General features: G+C 46.0%; 3 protein-coding genes across 4 annotated transcripts; all 3 read right to left on the bottom strand.

Moving 5' to 3' along the window:
- Positions 1-1,621: 1,621 nt before the first annotated feature.
- On the bottom strand, positions 1,622-9,683 carry mdh1b (malate dehydrogenase 1B, NAD (soluble); the record flags this gene model as incomplete). The annotated part of the gene is made up of 11 exons (XM_079734285.1): positions 1,622-1,651; positions 2,142-2,284; positions 2,659-2,849; positions 3,116-3,257; positions 3,852-4,076; positions 4,614-4,707; positions 7,577-7,733; positions 8,387-8,466; positions 9,187-9,321; positions 9,447-9,559; positions 9,662-9,683. 11 exons carry the CDS (start codon positions 9,681-9,683, stop codon positions 1,622-1,624), a joined length of 1,332 nt encoding a protein of 443 aa, XP_079590411.1.
- Positions 9,684-10,059: 376 nt separating this feature from the next.
- chst10 (carbohydrate sulfotransferase 10) lies at positions 10,060-14,346 on the bottom strand. Of its 2 annotated transcripts, XM_079735407.1 has the most exons (6): positions 14,337-14,346; positions 13,782-13,927; positions 13,546-13,670; positions 12,678-12,897; positions 11,984-12,089; positions 10,060-11,545 (listed from the first exon to the last, which is right to left on the bottom strand). In XM_079735407.1, the coding sequence occupies exons 2-6, from the start codon at positions 13,885-13,887 to the stop codon at positions 10,981-10,983; spliced, it is 1,122 nt and encodes a 373-aa protein (XP_079591533.1). In that variant the 5' UTR covers positions 13,888-13,927; positions 14,337-14,346; the 3' UTR covers positions 10,060-10,980. The 2 variants fall into 2 exon arrangements, with proteins under 2 accessions (XP_079591533.1, XP_079591532.1); XM_079735406.1 differs by lacking the exon at positions 14,337-14,346 and having other exon boundaries at positions 13,782-14,324.
- A 1,555-nt stretch (positions 14,347-15,901) lies between these two features.
- Positions 15,902-18,674, bottom strand: LOC307074966 (large ribosomal subunit protein eL31). Its single transcript, XM_079735412.1, has 5 exons — positions 18,635-18,674; positions 18,070-18,173; positions 17,374-17,499; positions 16,335-16,447; positions 15,902-15,973 (listed from the first exon to the last, which is right to left on the bottom strand). The coding sequence occupies exons 2-5, from the start codon at positions 18,171-18,173 to the stop codon at positions 15,942-15,944; spliced, it is 375 nt and encodes a 124-aa protein (XP_079591538.1). The 5' UTR covers positions 18,635-18,674; the 3' UTR covers positions 15,902-15,941.
- Positions 18,675-18,701: the final 27 nt, after the last annotated feature.

Genomic DNA, 18,701 nt, shown 5'->3' with positions numbered 1-18,701 from the left:
ACTACTAAAGTCTGTGCACGGCATGCATCGCGCATGTCTTTACCTTTTTAAATACTAACCAAGACGACTGTGTAAAGATTTGTCAGTTTTGAGTTTAGTTAGTTTTTTAGGGGCGGGCCGTGGGGTTTCTTTCTATCGGAGTCGAGGTTGTGGTTTCCGATATTGGTTCTTGCGTTCGATTTAAGATATCACGTGTTAGGCGGCCGCCCGTTGGGTGTTAACGAAATTCGGGATTAACGGGAAAGAAGGGATTGTTCGGACAAAGAGGCCGAATTTTGCCTTGGCGTCTGAGGGTTGGCTAAAATGGAGTCCACTCCTGTGAATATCTACGCCTGACTTCTTGTCTATAGTGCACTATATTTGTACTAAAACGTCTTTCCTTTTTCGTGGTTTACGTCTCCCCTTTGTGAATAGCGTAGCATAGCTAAGGGATCTCGTCGCATGTACAAACGGCACACCACTCAAGGTTTTCAGGCTAGCCAATGAGGTCAACGCGATTCGTGCGACGCAACATGTCATTTTCCGATACTTCGCTTTTGGTCTAGCAAAACCCTGGTTACATATTGACTCCTGATTGAGTGTTTCCATTGAAAACAAGTAGGGAAATACAAGTTGCTATCGCATCCGCTTTTAGAAAGCGATGCGCGCGCATTACAAAAGCAAACAGCTGGGGGCAGAAGAGAAGGGGGAAAGTCATGACGGGATAATGTCATGACGCTGTAACAGTGGTTCCCAACCTTTTTTTGTCCCATTTCTAGCTGTGAAGATGTTCGAGACCCCAACTTTAACCTTATGTGCTTCTGCTTCCACACAAACCCCTATCGCCCAATAAGCACCGGCTGCTGATCTCCCGGTGGATGTAATCTCATTGCTCTACTGCACACTAGAAAGTGATTAGTTGTAGTAGTTTGCTAGTGGCTATGAATTGATCCATTTCGTATATACAGGACGTCTGCGACCGTTTAAAAAAATAAAATAAAATAGTTTGCTAAAATGGACCATCAAATATCTATCTTGTCGGCAGTCTCCTGCGACCCCCATGTGCATATCAGGGGACCCCAAGTTGGCTCCGACCCCGAGGTTGGGAACCACTGCTCTATAATAACAGACTAATGTTTAGTATACAGACTTGTGTAAAAAAAAAAAAAAAAATGTGTTTGATGCTTTAACCAATCGCTTCTTCGAAATGGCACTTAACTGACCTGTACAATTGGGGGCAAAAAAACAAATAAAGGAATCTATTTTCTAATTTCCATTCTTTTTCAAAAAAGTGCACTCAGTTTGATCTTTTCTCCATTTTGTATTTTGGGGGAACCACACACACCCGCATTTAAATAACACGTGGAAGAAAAAAATACGAATACATATTTTGTGAATTCCCATTTTCTTGGGTTTTGTTATTTGCTTCCTGTTAACTATAGAAGAGAGGTCCACTGTTTACAGAGTTTCTTTTTTCAAAGGTTAAGTATCCTATCTGAAAGGGAAATGGGTCGAGAACTAATCACTGATTCACACTGCTAAGATAATTTCTTGTGAAACCAAAGGAACCCAGTTGAACACCAGCACCCCCACCATAGTGCACAACTGGTGAACGTCCAACTCCTCCACTGAAAGCTTGTCTTTACAAGTCAGAGCATCCTTCTTCTTTCTCCTGAGAAGACAAACAGGGTGGCACATGTTAATGCACGTTAATCCTCTTTTGTTAATCCACCTTCTCCCTCTCCTCCTCCACCTTACCCACCTCCTTCTCCTCGCTTACCTCCTCCTTCTATCTCCCTTCCCTCCGCCACCTTCTCCCTAACCTGCTCCTCCTCCTTTCACCTCCCTTCCCTCCTCCACCTTCTCCCTAACCTCCTCCTCCTTTCACCTCCCTTCCCTCCTCCACCTTCTCCCTAACCGCCTTCTCCTCCCTAACCTCCTCCTCCTTTCACCTCCCTTCCCTCCTCCACCTTCTCCCTAACCTGCTCCTTCTCCTCCCTTACTTCCTTCTTCTCCTCCAACACCTCCTCCTTCCGCCTCTCCTCTGCCTCACTCGCCTCCTCCCTCCCTAAATGAACATCAGTACGTTCGGGGGACGACCGCCGTCGAAACACGTCCTCGCTGACACGTTTAACCCATGAGTGTTTTAAAAAGCCTCTCACCTGGCGGAGCTCGTCCACAGCCAGCATTAGCGTCTCCTCGAGCTCGTCCCCCATGTCGATGCCCTCCAGGACGGGAGTCCACCCCCCCTCTGAGAGGGTCACCGGGACAGAGCAGACCACGCCGTCCGGGACGTAGGGGTGTCCTGCAACGCCCGTTAAAGGGGACACATTAATGTACCACCAGGTGTGAGTGGGATTCGCCGCTACGAGGCGTTTTGAAAATCGGCCTCTTCTGACATCACAAGTGGGCGCGTCCAGCTAGATGTGTGACGGACAGAGGAGCAACGTTTGCTGCGGTCCACTGGGTAGGCTGGTAGGCCGACCCATCCAGCACGCGTCTAGGTGGACACGCCCACTTGTGATGTCAGAAGAGGCTAGTAACGGCTAATCACCCTCAATGTAATATGGTGTAATATGTTCCCTTTTAATCAAGGTGCGAGTCACACGCTGGGCGTTTTTAGCAGGGTTAGCATCCGCTGTCCTAACCATCCCCCCTAGCGGCGTTCTTCTGCGGTACCTTGGCAGCACACCCCCAGAGAGAGGACCCGCCCCTCCGCCTCAGGGTGGGAGACCCCGTTCCAGACCTCGAGCACCGCGAGGATCCCGTGGGCGACCGACACGGACACCGGCCTGGCCCCCCTGGGGTCGCACGTCAGCGTCGCTCCGCGACCCTTGAGCAACTCGGGCAGGTCCGTCTTCAGCCAGGTTCTGTACGAAACGTAGAGGGTCGGCCGAAGACGAGGGATTTCGTCACGTTCCTCTTAACAAAAACGTGCTCTACTCCAACCTTTCGCTTTACGAACCAAACATATTTCAACTTTAATGTATGGGACTTGTAGTTTTTCTGTACCGATTAAACTACAAGTCCCATAAGGCAGGAACATCGTCAACATGGTTTGGAACCATATACTGAGTGCATGGAAAGGAGGTACAGAAAACGTTGACGAGTCTAATTATTACAGTCGTTTGCGTACCTGTCGTGGAGCACCTCCAGCACCGGCCGGGAGAAGGAGAGGGGCCCCTGGATGGCCCCTGTGTGGTTGAACACCCGGGCCCTCTGCAGGTCCACGCCGAAGGTCCCGCTGGGGTTCCCCCACACGATCACCCCTCTGACATCTTTTGAAGGGGACAGGTCATACCGCCAGGTGTGAGTGGGACTAGCCATGACGAGCCGGTTTGAAAATCGGCCTCTTGTGACATCACAAGTGGGCGAAAATTAATTTACTGCGCGATGCTTTTTAGTCTGCTAGACGAGTAAAGGGAGTCAAATGTGTATTTATCGGGAGGTGGAGGAAGAGGAGGAGGAAGAGGAGGTGGAGGAAGAGGAGGAGGAGGAAGAGGAGGAGGAGGAGGAAGAGGAGGAGGAAGAGGAGGAGGAGGAAGAGGAGGCGGAGGAGGAAGAGGAGGAGGTGGAGGAAGAGGTCGAAGAGGAAGAAAAGGAGGAGGAGGAAGAGGATGAAGAGGAGGAGGAGGAGGAAGAGGTCGAGGAGGAAGAGAAGGAAGAAGAGGAGGAAGAGGAGGAGGCGGAGGAGGAAGAAGAGGAGGAGGAGGAAGAGGAGGAAGAAGAGGAGGAAGAGGTGGAGGAGGCGGAGGAGTAGGAAGAGGAGGTGGAGGAGGAAGAGGTGGAGGAGGAAGAGGAGGCAGAGGAGGAAGCAGAGGAGGAGGAGGAGGAGGAGGAGGAAGAGGAGGTGTTGGGTTATGCTACGTCACCTGTCGTCCTCATGCCCAGCTTCAGCGCGATCCGTGCACTCGCGGCGGTCTCCAAGGGGGTCGCCACGGCGACGAAGAGGCCAGGGTCGACGGAGGGGGCGCTCTCGGCAAGCAGCGCGCACTTGAGGTTGAGGTGGGCGTCGCCCGCCACCATCACCCTCACGCCCCCCCCGCGCCGGCGGTTGGCCCGCTCCCCGATCAGCCGCCCGTAGCGACGGTAGCGAGCTGAGATCCTCTGCAGGAGCAACCTCCTCCTCCTCGCCTCCTCCACCTCCTCATCCGTCATCTCCTCCACCTCCTCTTCCCGCTCCTCCTCTTCCTCTTTCTCCACCTTCTCCCTCTCCTCCTCCGACTTCCCCACCTCCTTCTCTTCATCCCCCTCCCTCACCTCCTTCTCCTTGCTTACCTCCTCCTTCTCCTTTACCTCCCTTCCCTCCTCCACCTCCTCCTTCTCCTCCCTTACCTCCTCCTTCTCCTTTACCTCCCTTCCCTCCTCCACCTCCTCCTCCCTTACCTCCTCCTTCTCCTTTACCTCCCTTCCCTCCTCCACCTCCTCCTTCTCCTCCCTTACCTCCTCCTTCTCCTTTACCTCCCTTCCCTCCTCCACCTCCTCCCTTACTTCCTCCTTCTCCTCCCGCACCTCCTCCTCCACCTCCTTCACGTCCTTCGCCTCCTTTACTTTCTCATCCTCCTCGTCCCTCTCCCCCTCCCTCCCCTCCTCCCTCCCCTCCTCCCTCTCCTCCCCCTCCCCCAGGCCCTCGCCTCCCCCCTGGTCGCCGGCCTCCTCCCACTCGTCCAGCAGAATGACGAGGTCTGCGTCTCTAAAGGCCTCCTCCAGGCCGGCGTGCACGGTGACCTGCCCCCGTGCACGTAGACGTACAACGCATAGAGAGAAGCAATGCGTTAGACCTGGCAGATTATGTTTGTATCGCTCATCCTACGGACGTTTTTATCCGTTCTTTTATTTGACAGTTTTACCTTTCTTGATACATTTTATGACATTTTTTAATCACATCCGAGGTGTTGTCACGCTTTTAACTTCCTTCTTCTCTATGTAGAAAGCTGAGAAGCGTTTCATACCGGTACAAAGGTTGTATTTCAATTCGTTTAGTTAGTTTATCAGTTTATTCGAACATAGTCCTTAAATAGCGACCAGGGGCTGGGGTCAAGGTCAACGACAGTGGTACCCCCTGTGTTTATCATCGAAAGACAAAATACGACAGCGGTACCCCTTAGGAATTCTTTAATAACGACAAAAAACGACAATGTTACCCCTTATGTTTTTTTTATGGAGACAAAACACAACAGTATTTTTTCTTTCATATATATTTAGTCTTTTTAAAAAGCAAAATACATCCATGTTTTTTTTATGATGGGAAATCAAACGACAGTGGTAACCGCTAAGTCTTCTTTAATAATGATAAAAAACGACAGCTTTACCCCTTGTGTTTTTTTTTGCTCTACAGTATTTTATAACAAAAAAACAACAATTTTACCGCTTATGTTATCTTTAATAAAGACCAAAAACGACAGTGGTACCCCTTATGTTTTTTTTGGGCTGACAGTATCTTATAACAAAACAACGACAGTCCTTATGTTTCTTTTGGCCGGACAAGTACCCTGATGTTTTTCATTTCTAACAACATAAAACGACAGTGTTACCCCTCATGTTTTCTTTCATGATGAAAAAATACGACAGTGTTACCCCTTATGTTTTTTTTTATGATGGGAAAAATACGACAGTGTTAACCCTTATGTTTTTTTATATGATGGGAAAAATACGACAGTGTTACCCCTTATGTTTCTTTATATGATGGGAAAAATACGACAGTGTTACCCCTTATGTTTCTTTTGGCCCGACAGTATTTTATTACAAAAAACAAGTACCCTGATTTTTTTCTTTTCTAACGACATAAAACGACAGTGTTACCCCTTATCTTTCTTTCATAACGAAAAAATACAACAGTGTTACCCCTTTTGATTTTTTTTATGATGAGAAAAATACGACAGTGTTACCCCTTATGGTTTTTTTATGATGAGAAAAATACGACAGTGTTACCCCTTATGTTTTTTTATATGATGGGAAAAATACGACAGTGTTACCCTTATGGTTTTTTTTATGATGAGAAAAATACGACAGTGTTACCCCTTATGTTTTTTTATATGATGGGAAAAATACGACTGTGTTACCCCTTATGTTTCTTTATATGATGGGAAAAATACGACAGTGTTACCCCTTATCTTTCTTTCATAACGAAAAAATACAACAGTGTTACCCCTTTTGATTTTTTTTATGATGAGAAAAATACGACAGTGTTACCCCTTATGGTTTTTTTTATGATGAGAAAAATACGACAGTGTTACCCCTTATGTTTTTTTTTATGATGAGAAAAATACGACAGTGTTACCCCATATGTTTCTGTATATGATGGGAAAAATACGACAGTGTTACCCCTTATGTTTCTTTTGGCCCGACAGTATTTTATTACAAAAAACAAGTACCCTGATTTTTTTCTTTTCTAACGACATAAAACGACAGTGTTACCCCTTATCTTTCTTTCATAACGAAAAAATACAACAGTGTTACCCCTTTTGATTTTTTTTATGATGAGAAAAATACAACAGTGTTACCCCTTTTGATTTTTTTTATGATGAGAAAAATACGACAGTGTTACCCCTTTTGATTTTTTTTATGATGAGAAAAATACGACAGTGTTACCCCTTATGGTTTTTTTTATGATGGGAAAAATACGACAGTGTTACCCCTTATGGTTTTTTTTATGATGAGAAAAATACGACAGTGTTACCCCTTATGTTTTTTTATATGATGGGAAAAATACGACAGTGTTACCCCTTATGTTTCTTTTGGCCCGACAGTATTTTATTACAAAAAACAAGTACCCTGATTTTTTTCTTTTCTAACGACATAAAACGACAGTGTTACCCCTTATCTTTCTTTCATAACGAAAAAATACAACAGTGTTACCCCTTTTGATTTTTTTTTATGATGAGAAAAATACGACAGTGTTACCCCTTATGTTTCTTTATATGATGGGAAAAATACGACAGTGTTACCCCTTTTCTTTCTTTCATAACGACAAAATACAAAAAAACGAAATGCGACAGTGTTGCCCTTATGTTTTTTTTTGGCCCGACAGTATTTTATTGCAAAAAACGAGTGGTGCCCTTATGTTTTTCTTTTTTATTACAACAGTGTTATCCCTTACGTTTTCTTCCATAACGACAAAATACAACAGTGTTACCCCTTTTGATTTTTTTTATGATGAGAAAAATACAACAGTGTTACCCCTTTTGATATTTTTTATGATGGGAATGGTTTTTTTTGGCCTGACAGTATTTAATTGCAAAAACCGACAGTGTTACCCCTTAAGTTTTCTTTCATTACGACAAAATACGACAGTGTTACATCCTTACGTATTCTTTTTATTATCGGAAGAAAAACAACATTGTTACCCTGTATGATTTTTTTGACCCGACAGTATTTTATTGCAAAAAACGAGTACCCCTATGTTTTTTTTTTTCTAACGACAAAAAAACAACAGTGTTACCCCTTATGTTTTCGAAAAAAAAGACAGTAAGGGTGGGACCCTTATGTCTTTTTTGGTCCGACAGTATTTCATTATAAAAAAACGACAGTGGTACCCCTTATGTTTATTTTTTGGGAGACAGAGACAGAGACAGAATAAGCACGACCATTCTAGTACCTGGTGGAGTAGAGGGAGGCCCAGCCACTCTGTCTCAACGTGCAGGGCGTGCAACGCCTCCTCCTCCCCCTCCAAATGGAGGAGGTGCAGGCTGATGCCAAATGAGGTGGAGGCCAGCAGATGGGGAATCAGTATTGAGCATGTGGGGTTCAGAGCCCTGAAGGGTGAAGGAGAGCAGAATATATAAATGTCAGTTAGAATGGGGAAAATGTACACAATTATTGTATGAGATTAACAATGGACTGATGCAAATGGGTCAAAATCCTCGCAAATGAACACTGATAATGATGAAAAATTATGGTTTTGAAATTATTCAGTGCAAATACAGTCGGCAGGCTACCTAGGTTTAGTGTTGAGTTGCTCTTTAACGCTAGGATAGATCATTTGGAGAAAGCAGCCAAAATAAGCTTACATTAAGTATCCAAAGGAAAGAATCTCCAATCTTTTTTTTTGGCCAGAGCTTTTGAATTATTGCTTGCTGTCAGGACGTTATGAGAATTTCAACAAATGGGCGAAAAAAGTGCTCCTTAAATAAATTGCCTACTGTAGCTTTAATGCAATTATGCATATCTACAGTAGCTATATACCTTCATACTGTAGATATATATGAACGCTTTTAATACCGGTCCATACCTCTACTTGTAACGTGAAAAATAATTTCCCCTTGGAGACATTAAGTCTAACGTCTAATGCCAGTGTAAGCTACAGTGGACTCATTTCTTAGGTTAAAGGCCTGTTTTGACCCACCCGCTGATCCAGACGTTAAGCGGTTGGCGGAGGCTAGCTTGGAGCTTGTTTTCCTCCCTCCACCTCTCCTCCATCTCGCGGGTCTCCAGGGCGATCTTCAGCATCTTGTCTGTCGACATGTCTGACATCACACCGTAGTATTCCTGCCCGAGGGTGGCAACACAGACTTTATATGTAGACCGACACGGTTAGCATTAGCTTTCTGTGAGTCCTTATGCATGTTTTCACGTAAGCATTAGCCTGTAGTGTCTTGGGTTTACAGTTATGACTTTATCGGTTCCACTGGATTGATCGACTCATGGATAGGAACCTTTAATCTTGGGACAGATGTTTGGATATTTTTTTTATAGAGTAAATAACTGCAGTAGGACAGTTACATAGTGCAGCTTTAAAATGTGTTGCACTCAAGAACATTTAAGGGTTGGCCGCCAGTCAACTATTTAGTAGAAACTTTTAATTTAAAGCGACTTGCTTGAAAATACCTATAGATAGGTTATGGTTAAGGTATCTTGCTCAAGGGAGGTCGCCTACTGGTAAGGCTGTGAAACCTCAAACCAGAACTTTTCAGCTGGGCATCGAACACCCGGTTCAACACGATTCTGCTTCTATTTAACCATGTTCAGTATTACATTAAATATCACATATCGGCTTTAACTGTACCACGGCCATAAATACAATTGGCAAAGCTGTAAGTGGAGCCAAGGCCATTTCCGTTTTGTCTTTGTTTACCCATTGGCGGCCTCTAGCGGCGCGCGGTGTTACTACATCCGGGCGCGTTTTAATCCTGAGAAACTACCTAGTTCAGGAACGAGACATAACGACATTTTTGGCATCTCCACCCCTAATCTGTGTGGTAAACCTACATGGCAGTGCTCCAGGAAGTCAGCCAGACCCCCCAGCAACATCCCTTTGCCCCCGCGGTGCAGAAGTTCACGCCACACCAGCGGGGACCCGCTGTGTCGCCACCCGTGTGATCGACAGGTGTCGTCCAACCATTCCTGGAGGGGGACGGGGACATCATGGAATTACTAGTCAACCACGGAAAGTTTGATTTCTTTAACATGTAGGCCTACGTGTATGTGTACGTTGTGATGTTTAATAGGTTAAATGAGCCAGGGGTGACCTGCCACTCGTCTGGCGGGACGAGGATCTTGTGGATCCGGAAGTAGGGTAGGGATCCCTGGAGTTGATCCCCTAGATTCTCGGCTTTGGCGAAGTGAGGACAGTCGGCTTTCCCTTTGGTTGGGAGTGGAGAGAAAGTTGCAGAAGAAAGGACTGAGTTAGGTTTAGTTGTGTTTTCTAGCCTATCGTAACGTTGAATTAAAAGCCAAGCCTTACCAGCGAGCACAAATCGCGCCATGGTTTGGACGCGTCCGTTGCTAGGAAACCGGCAGTGTGGTTGCTAGGAAACCAGCGGGTGTTAAATAGTCTCCGTGAGGAGGAGAAACATTAAAAATGTAAAACTAGGCTACTATTAAAACTGTTTACCCCCGCAGGGTGGTTGAGTTATGCCTACATTGTGCTTTTCATTTGGAAAACAGTCCTATCTGCTCTAGTAGTGTGTGTTATTCCAGGGAAACGATTATGACAAACACACATTTAGTTTGAATAAAGTATGGATTATGGAGTATGGATTGAAGTGTTGTATACTGCAGTATCTTCAATACACAAGATTTGTAAAAACCATTCCTAATAGGAAACAGAATTAAAAAAAGACAAGTTGTTTAATAGGACTTTATTACTTAGCCTGTATATTATTTGTGACCAACCTTTTCATAAAAGGTCGCAAAGAGGTCATTCAGAGGCAGTATGGTTTCATGGTCGGAGAACACAAAAGAAATCTTAAATACAAGTAACGTTAGGCATGAGATACTTAAACCAAATGAGTCTAATAAAACAAAAGAAAAGTAAGACACCTGTAAATCCATAAAAAAGGTAATATCCTACATTAAACCTCCTTCAATTTATTTGCCAACGTATTTGCTACCGTTAAGTGCGTGGCACATTGCACCCCTCCCCCCAGCATAAATAAACAACATGAGAGTCCTACTCCCAGCTCAGCCAATCAGAGACCAGGCGATGCTCGTGCCTCTACCCTGTCAACAAAAGGTTAATAATAAATACATTTGAAATGTAGCGTTGACTGAGCGACATTTTCCTATTTTTTATTTTTTTAGCAAAGACTTAATAAATTAAACGCCGGCTACAGTGTACAATCAGCTGCACATGCTGAAAGTCCCGCCTCCTGTCGCCGTGGCGATGTAAACACCCGGCCGTTGGTTGGTTGTCCTGCTCTCCGTCGATAAGGGACCGGCGGCGTGACTGTCCGGGTGTCTCGGAGGGTCGCCGTGGCAACGGCGGCAGGTCGTTTGAGAAAAGGAGTAGGTGGAGGAGCCAGGGAACACAGGGAGGGCGACGGGTGTGGCAAACATGGCCACCAGCTTTGACCTTTGACCTTTGACCCCACCCCCGGGGGAAGCCTCAGGGAGTACCGGGCGAACAGACGTCCTGCTTCATGGCACCGTGTTAGTCATGTGACCGCTGTGTCACAGGGGTCCCAGTGTGAAGTTAGAGAGTCGGGTTACGTAAACATAAGGGGGGAGGGAGGAGAGACGGGGGGGGGGGGGGAGGGGGAGAGACAAAGATGGCGTTCGTCCTCAGCTCCACAGGAAGTTCGGCGGCGGGTATCCGAACAGCAGGAAGTCCCCCTGGTAGCGCGCGTACAGCCTCCGCACCTCGGCCCCGCTGACGCCCGCAAAGTACTGCTCCACCTTGGTGCGGTTGTAGCGCGTGATCCCGGGCGGGATGGCCGGGTACTCCACCAGGGCCTCCACGCCAGCCCCCCGCAGGATGTGGGGAACGTCGCGCTCCAGCGTCTCGTGGTGGCCCACGGCGCTGTAGCCGATCTGGCAGGGCGCGCACAGCTCGGAGTACGTGGCCCAGTGGATCACCGCCTCGCCAAACTCGTAGTCCAGGTGGCGCCGGCGGGCGTCCGCGTCGCCGAGGTAGCGGACGAACTCGCGGAAGCGCAGGCCGGCGGCGGGCGCGGTGGCGCCGGCAGCCACGCGCCGGTCGCGGCGGTAGCGGCGGATGATGGCGGGCGCGATCTCCGTCTTGTACCAGGGCTCGAAGCGCGGGTTCTCCACAAACTTGTCCTTGAAGGCCGAGATGAGCCGCTCGAAGGGGTCCCGCACGATCAGAAACTTGAAGTAGAGGCGGAGCCTGAGAGGAGGAGGATGAAGAGGATGATTATTTCGACCAATATCGCGATTTCGATTTTTGTGTGGGAGTTTTATTTTTATAGTTTCTTCTGTTCTGTGTTATTCCCTAAACACAAGCAATAAATCATTCTATAGTCTGACCAACACAACATTGGAAGCAGCCAATGTATAAACTGCATATATAGGCCAGGCCTATATATGTTGAGATGAATTGATGCATGAATTGATATTTTAACTATAATATATTCATTTAACTATTGAATTGTAAAAGAAAAATAAATACAAAAGAAAAATAAGTAAAAAATAACGTCGTTTTTTTAGCAGCCTTTGCAATTTGCGTTCTATTACATGCGATGTCGGTTTGAATTTGACGGTTCAGCCCTAGTCAGGATTGCGTGGATCTATGCTCTTAAGCCCTGCCCCCCCTCCCCCTCGTCACCTCTCACTGATCTCCGACGGGGTGAAGGACGAGAGGCGCCGCAGGTGGTTCTTGTCGTGGCGGTGGACGATGTCCTCCGGAACCTCGTCCACCGTGGGGAAGTCGCCTGAGACAGAGAGACAGGCAGGCAGGCAGACAGGCAGATAAAGAGAAAGACAGACAGAGAGGAAGACAGAGAGACAGACAGACACATTATGAATAGACAGAGACAGACGGGGAAACAGAGAGACAGACCGAGAGAAAAAACAGAGAGAAAGACAGACAGAGAGACAGATGGAGAGACAGTGCAACAAGACAGACGGACAGACAGAGACACATTCGATGAGACAGACAGAGAGAGAGACAGATGGAGAGACAGTGCAACGAGACAGACGGATAGACAGAGACACATTCGATGAGACAGACAGAGAGAGAGACAGACGGAGAGACAGTGCAACGAGACAGACAAACAGACAGAGACACATCCAATGAGAATGTGAAAAAGCTGATTTCAATATAAAAAAGTAAATTGTTAATTCAAAAACTGTCGATTGACCGATGATCGTCTCTTAAGAAGCATAAGCACACCTAAAAGATTACAGAGCACTCGAACATAAGTTTGTGTGTACAGGACTAAAGCGCCACAAATGGGATGCAAACAAATGAAGGAGAGCGTGTAGCCAGCATTGCCACTGTACTCTGAGGTCTGACGCACCGTTGAGTACGATGAGGACCTTCTTCCACTGGGTGTTGCCCACTTTGGGGGTCTGGCAGAAGAGGATCTTGTGTTTGTCGCAGACGAAGATGCGGTCCATGACAAACTTGTTGACGGGGGCGCGCGTCTTGGCGCTGGTGTTCTTGCAGACCGCCGACAGCAGCTCCAGACGCCTCTCCGACACGTCCAGCCAGTCGGTCGCTGAGGGTAACGGCGAAGGCTGAAAGCAGAGTTTAACAGTAAAATACAGAGTGTTGTCACCAAAAAGTCCATGCATATGGGGGGGGGGTCGGAGTCACAGGCACACATCAGGGCTGCACGACTAATCTGATCAAAATCACGATCTAGGTTCATAACTCTATACGATCTCATTTCTGAATGATAACGATTCTGCTGCATTTTCATTAGGGATTTCAGCTGCAGCAAAACAATAATCCTACTCTCCCCCTCAACAAATGACAACATGGGGTTACAGCATGTGATGCAGAAAACAGGACTGTTCCCTTTCTCAGCCCCCCAATTATTTTTTGTTCGGGTTTCCTTCTGTATCAGGTCAATGAGCACAATAGAAACATTTATTGAAAATAAATGCTCTGAAACAAGATCTCAATTCCTAAGCAAGAAAATCGGGGTTTTCCTTTAAATCAAGAACAGTGCAGCCCTAGCACACATCAGTGAAGAAATATGTGTCAACTGTTTATGATAGATTAAGGATACTGATTTGTTCCTTGAAGTTACATTTGGGGAATGCTGTGAAGTTCAGTTCGGTTGGTGTCAGTGATTCCGTTAAAAAAAAAACAACAATAATAATAATAATAATAATAATAATAATAATAATAATAATAATAATAAATAAAATTGTAATTACCAGATTGGTTGTCGCAGTCACAGCAGGCACTTCTGGACCAGGCAGAGGGGTCGCCACGACCCCCTTGATTCCCAGCCCGGGCACTGGCACGGTCCCACTCTGTGCATTCGACTTCTCCCCATAGTCTGAGAAGACAATCCACCGGTATACAACAATTACTGCGGAAGGTATTTGATCCGTGACCAGCGGTCTATTCAACCCAGGCTTGATTCAATAGGCCACCTCGCCCAGCTTACCGTCGGCGGGCCTGAAGGAGATGAACTTGCTGGCGAACACGAGGATGAGAAGCACCCAGCCGCAGGCCCCGAGCAGCAGCCAGCGGTGCCGCATCGTCTGGGACATCACCGGACGGCCATGGAGCCTCCCAACCCGATCTAGAGCACTTAACACGCCGCGGGAGAGGCGTGGGGTTGAGTCGGTGTCGCCATTTGGGACCAAAGGGGTGGACTTGCGTGGTGCTGACTGCTTGGACAACATGCAACACAACGGGCAGTGTATCCCAAGAGGGGGAAAAGCAGTGCATGCAGGGTAATGAAGTATGATAGAGTCACACGTAAGATGAGGGGATCATGTAACATTTAGTGGTGATCTGACACCCAGAGCCTGGGTTGGGAGAGGAGCGGGTCGCTGGCGGGGGGGGAGCGGAGCAGGTGAGGCGAGAGACCGTATGATAAGAGATGCCATGCTCGAAGGTACACGTCACCCCCAAAGTGGCTCGGTAACATTTTAATCTAAATCAACGGTGTATTTATTACAGTGTGTGTATATACAAGCTGACATATCACTCTTACCTCCGGTCCAGCGTGTTTACATCCGGTCCAACCTCTCTGGAGGATTCCGGGGAGAAACAAGGCTGGCCTTTTGGGTCCGGGTTTGGAATATTATATAATATATTTGATATTTTTTTATCCCGCGAAAGTTTTTAAGCTTGAATTTAGTTTCACGATCTCTAACAGGAACAACGTGGAGGCCAAATTTACTAAATAACTGCAGGCACCCGTTAATCATTTCTCAGCCTAACGTTACGCACCATTGGCGCAAATTTGTGCATGACCGCATGAAACCACCATAAAATGATAATCCAGGGTCTGGAGACACTTGCTATTTAAATAGGTGTTAGCAATCCATGATCGTGGATTCAGATGAATTAGGTACATTTCCCTCCATCATAACACAGGCTGTACGCCACCATCTGGTGGCCGTGTTGCAATTGCGACAGTTTGGCTTGACCAGTCATTCAATTTCTATTCGCCCTGCCCATGCAATAGAGGTTGCGTCTTAATAATGTACATTTGGTTCTCAATATATCAAGCGCTTTGTGTTTCATCATGTTATAGTCAAGTTGACATTGGATCTTTTCTTTTATTTAGCAATTTCACCGAAACCCATCTCTACAATGTGTTCAGGGGCCACATTAATAATAGATCAGTTTTTTATAGCGCTTTTCTAAATACTCAGACACTTTACAAATAAGGAATACATAGACAAACAAAAGGGAAAAAACACAATGACAACACAATACAATAGGCAACACATTAAGAGAGCGGGAGAGAGTGGAAGATGGCGGAGGATGATTTGTCAAATGTTGTAAGTGGTCCTGAAGATTTTAAGGTTTTAAGTTGACTTTTGAATGAACAGTGTATCAAAGTTTGGCCTGAGGGAGGGAGTTCCAGAGGGTAGGGGTGGCGAAAGCTCTGTCCCCCAGCGTGCGATACTTCGTCTTGGTGATGGAGGTGAGAAGGTTGGCATCAGCGGAGCGTAGGCGGCGAGTGGCGATGGAGATCTGTTATGTACGAGGGTGCAAAGTTGTTTAGCGCTTTGTAGGTGGTGAGGAGGATCTTGAAATTGATGCGGTTTTATTGGAAGCCAATGAAGTTGACGGAGGATGGGAGTAATGTGTTCTCTGGAGGGGGAGTTAAGAAAGCAGTTTTGTACATATTGCAATTTTTTAAGAATTGTGGAGGGGAGGCCCTACAGAATGCTATTGCAATAGTCGAGTCTGCAAGTGATGAAGGCGTGGATAAGTGTTTCGGCAGCTGAGGATGAAAGGGTGGGTCGAAGGCGTGCAATGTTGTGGAGGTGAAAGAAGGATGTTTTTCTGACGCCGTTTGTGTGTGACTTAAAGGAGAACGTGGGGTCCATGATGATGCCGAGGTTTCTGACCAGGGGGGAGGGAGTGACAGAGTGACAATCAATGCAAAGTGAGAAGTTCTGGGAGGTGTTCTGATGAACATGCAACATACACCATCATTCTATTGTTTCTCATAATACATAAATGTTTTGTGTTCATTCCTGGTCCAATAAGGCCCATTGTTGGTGAATTCTTGGTGGAGAATTAAAGAGACTGGAAAAAAGGTTTGTTTTTTACAATTTTATTCCACTCTTAGAGGGGACACTTAGTTCTCATCCACGTTGACTGTCTGAAGTCCTGTAGCACGAAAAAGAAGAAAAAGAGGACATTAAAAACAAGGTCTCATAATTCAGTAAAAAGTTGATCAACTACTAAAATAAGAAGCTGAATACAGCTCCGACTACTTTTGGCAAAGAACGCGCAAGAATCAAGTTAGGGATGCTCCATTTTTTCTTTATCATAGTCACGATTATTCAAACGATTATATTTGATTTTGAAAACACGCTGCATGCAAAAAACAAAACATTTTAATTTGATTTAATTAGTTTAAAGATCGTTTGACCCAAAAATTGAAATCATGATCAAAATTGAATTAAGCCCTAAATCAGGCCAACGTATCGTTGAGTACAACGCAGCGTTCCAGGTTACCGTGGCTCACCTTTGCATGTGGTGACTGGGACGTACGTGACCAGGGTGTACAGCTTGTTGGGAGAGTCCTCGTCCTCGTTGCGCTTCCTGGAGAGGCGCACGCGGAGCCTGTAGGGCACGTTCCTGAGGACGGGCACACACAGGTTAACCTCAGGAACACTGAGCATGGAATACAGTGAACCCCTGAGCAGTGTCAGGTATGTCTTACATCTACTAAATCCTAATCGTTCATTAATTGTTCCACAAACTACAAAGGGATAATTTGATTACTTTTGGATATACGCCACGCTATAGGAAATACTTTTAATATTACTCCATGTATTTATCTGTGCTCAGAAGGCCTCTTGAGAAACTAAATACAATATAAAGGGTTAGTTTAGTTAGGGCTGGTTTTAACCATTGAAGTCCAGAAGACACAAGGTGTTGCCCTATAGCCAGCACAGTGGAAGTCAAGCAGAGTTTCTCAACATAAATGCCTCCCAAAAAGCCAAGGGACAATTCTGCCCTTTTAAATTTGATATTAGATAAATCAGACGTATTCACAACACTGCACATAACATTAAGAGGCCTACGTTGTACTCTACGCAACATATTTTCACTTATCCGTGTTTTGAAATAACTACATTTGATTTCTGAAACGCAATGTGAAAGCAGGTTCCATCTGTCACTTAGCACAAGATCGGAAGCCTTTTTAAAAGACATCTTTGAATGTGTTCTACTTCAAATATACCTCGTTTGTCCGAATCAAGTGAACGTTCAAGTTCAGTAGAATTATAGTGTGAATATTGTCGCCCTAGGCTCGTCCATGGTTAACAAACCGGGCCTCGTTCAGAAATAGCACCCCTAATCCACCAAGTCCCACTCGGGCACGCAACTTGACGAGGTAAGCTCCACCTGAGGCAGATGGCAAGGAACCCCCCCCCCCCCCCAACCTACACACCAACTCCGCAACAAACACCCCTAGCCGTGTTCAAAGGCCCAAACAACACTCATGCTATGGAGGGCTCCATGTTGACCCTCTCAGGCAGCGTGTGCGGCCGGCTCCTCACCTCACACCCTTGGTCCACACAGCCTTGTTGAGGCGGGTGTCCACACGGACGTCTGGGGTTCCCATCTCCTTCACTGCGAACTTGCGGATCTCCTTGATGGCGCGAGGGGCCCTCTTCTTGAAGCTCCTGGAGGGACCGAGGGAGAAGGGACGTGGTTAGTGGACAACCTCATTTGGGGATCCGGCAGTCCTGAAGATGAACTTTAATTCACTGCTGCTAGACGGCAGTCCTAAAGAGTCACTTTTGTGCTTGACTCCGCTAGCAGAGTTTGAATTTGCGGTTTATCCAGTTAAATTTGATTGCCGGTTTTAGATTTGTTATCTGAAAGTCTGATTTGTAAAACTATGGGAAAGCACCACGCACGGCTAACAGCTTCCCAGACTGAACAACCACAAAAAAAATGCTGGTATTTAAATATTTACATGGTCCAATAGAGAATAAATACTGTAGTTCCCAGTAGAAACGGTTAGTATGATGTGATGACCTTTCTAAATCGTACAATTATTAAATAAACGCTAAGAAAAGACCTCACTCATGCAGTGAACTAAACAATGCATCGTAAAGCAGAATCAAACGTGGAATTATATCCCATCACTGGAGATAATGTATCCCTGGTAACGGTGCATCACCCGTTGTACAGTCGTATTCCAGTTTCCTATACATCTCACGTTGTGTTGACATGCAGCTGTAACTCACACGCCATGGATGCGCTTGTGGATGTTGATGGTGTACTCTCTGGTGACCACCTCGTTGATGGCTGAACGCCCCTTTTTCTTCTCACCTTTCTTTGTTGGGGCCATCTGAGAGGAACAGAAAGGGTAGATTAATGCAATGTTCAATTATTTCAATGTGCATTGTGAGTGCATGCGAGTACGCGTGTGTGGAAATGAATCAAAAAGGCGATAGGTGTCCCGCTTCATGTGTGAATGAAAACCGAACTAGAGCACACGCCAGATCCATGTTATTTTCTAAGCTTTATAACAATCATGTTAGACGTAACATTTGGTAAATTAAACGTGTTGAAAAACGTGTAGATACAAGCGAGCCCGGTCCGCCGAGTTCACTCCAGACCGTGCAACTCAGGCATCGACACTTTCCTACTTTAGTTATGTTTATAAGTTTAGAACCGGGTTCATAATGCAACGCCGATGAATATTAGACATCGGAGTTTATGTACATGTGAAAAACGGACATATTGAGACATTATACACAGCAGGATGGCTTTAGATTGATCAAATATAAATCCGGAGAAAATACTCACTTCGGCTTGAATTTGAAGCGGAAGTTGGAAGGAAATATCATCCGCCGAGCATCCTGGGTAATGGATT

This window comes from Pollachius pollachius, assembly GCF_949987615.1.
Source record: "Pollachius pollachius genome assembly, chromosome: 4".
Taxonomy (NCBI): domain Eukaryota; kingdom Metazoa; phylum Chordata; class Actinopteri; order Gadiformes; family Gadidae; genus Pollachius; species Pollachius pollachius.
The sequence above is the reverse complement of the archived record's forward strand: the minus strand, read 5'-3'. Positions and strand labels throughout refer to the sequence as shown.

Coding starts and splice junctions, on each gene's coding strand:
- chst10 (XM_079735406.1), bottom strand. CDS start 14,022: ATGTTGTCCAAGCAGTCAGCACCACGCAAGTCCACCCCTTTGGTCCCA. Junction 12,090..12,677: donor GGTCCTCATCGTACTCAACG/GTGCGTCAGACC, acceptor TCTCTGTCTCAG/GCGACTTCCCCACGGTGGAC. Junction 11,546..11,983: donor CCGTCGGAGATCAGTGAGAG/GTGACGAGGGGG, acceptor TCCTCCTCTCAG/GCTCCGCCTCTACTTCAAGT.
- LOC307074966 (XM_079735412.1), bottom strand. CDS start 18,173: ATGGCCCCAACAAAGAAAGGTGAGAAGAAAAAGGGGCGTTCAGCCATC. Junction 16,448..17,373: donor GTGTGGACCAAGGGTGTGAG/GTGAGGAGCCGG, acceptor GCCCGTCCTCAG/GAACGTGCCCTACAGGCTCC. Junction 15,974..16,334: donor CCCAGTCACCACATGCAAAG/GTGAGCCACGGT, acceptor TTCGTGCTACAG/GACTTCAGACAGTCAACGTG.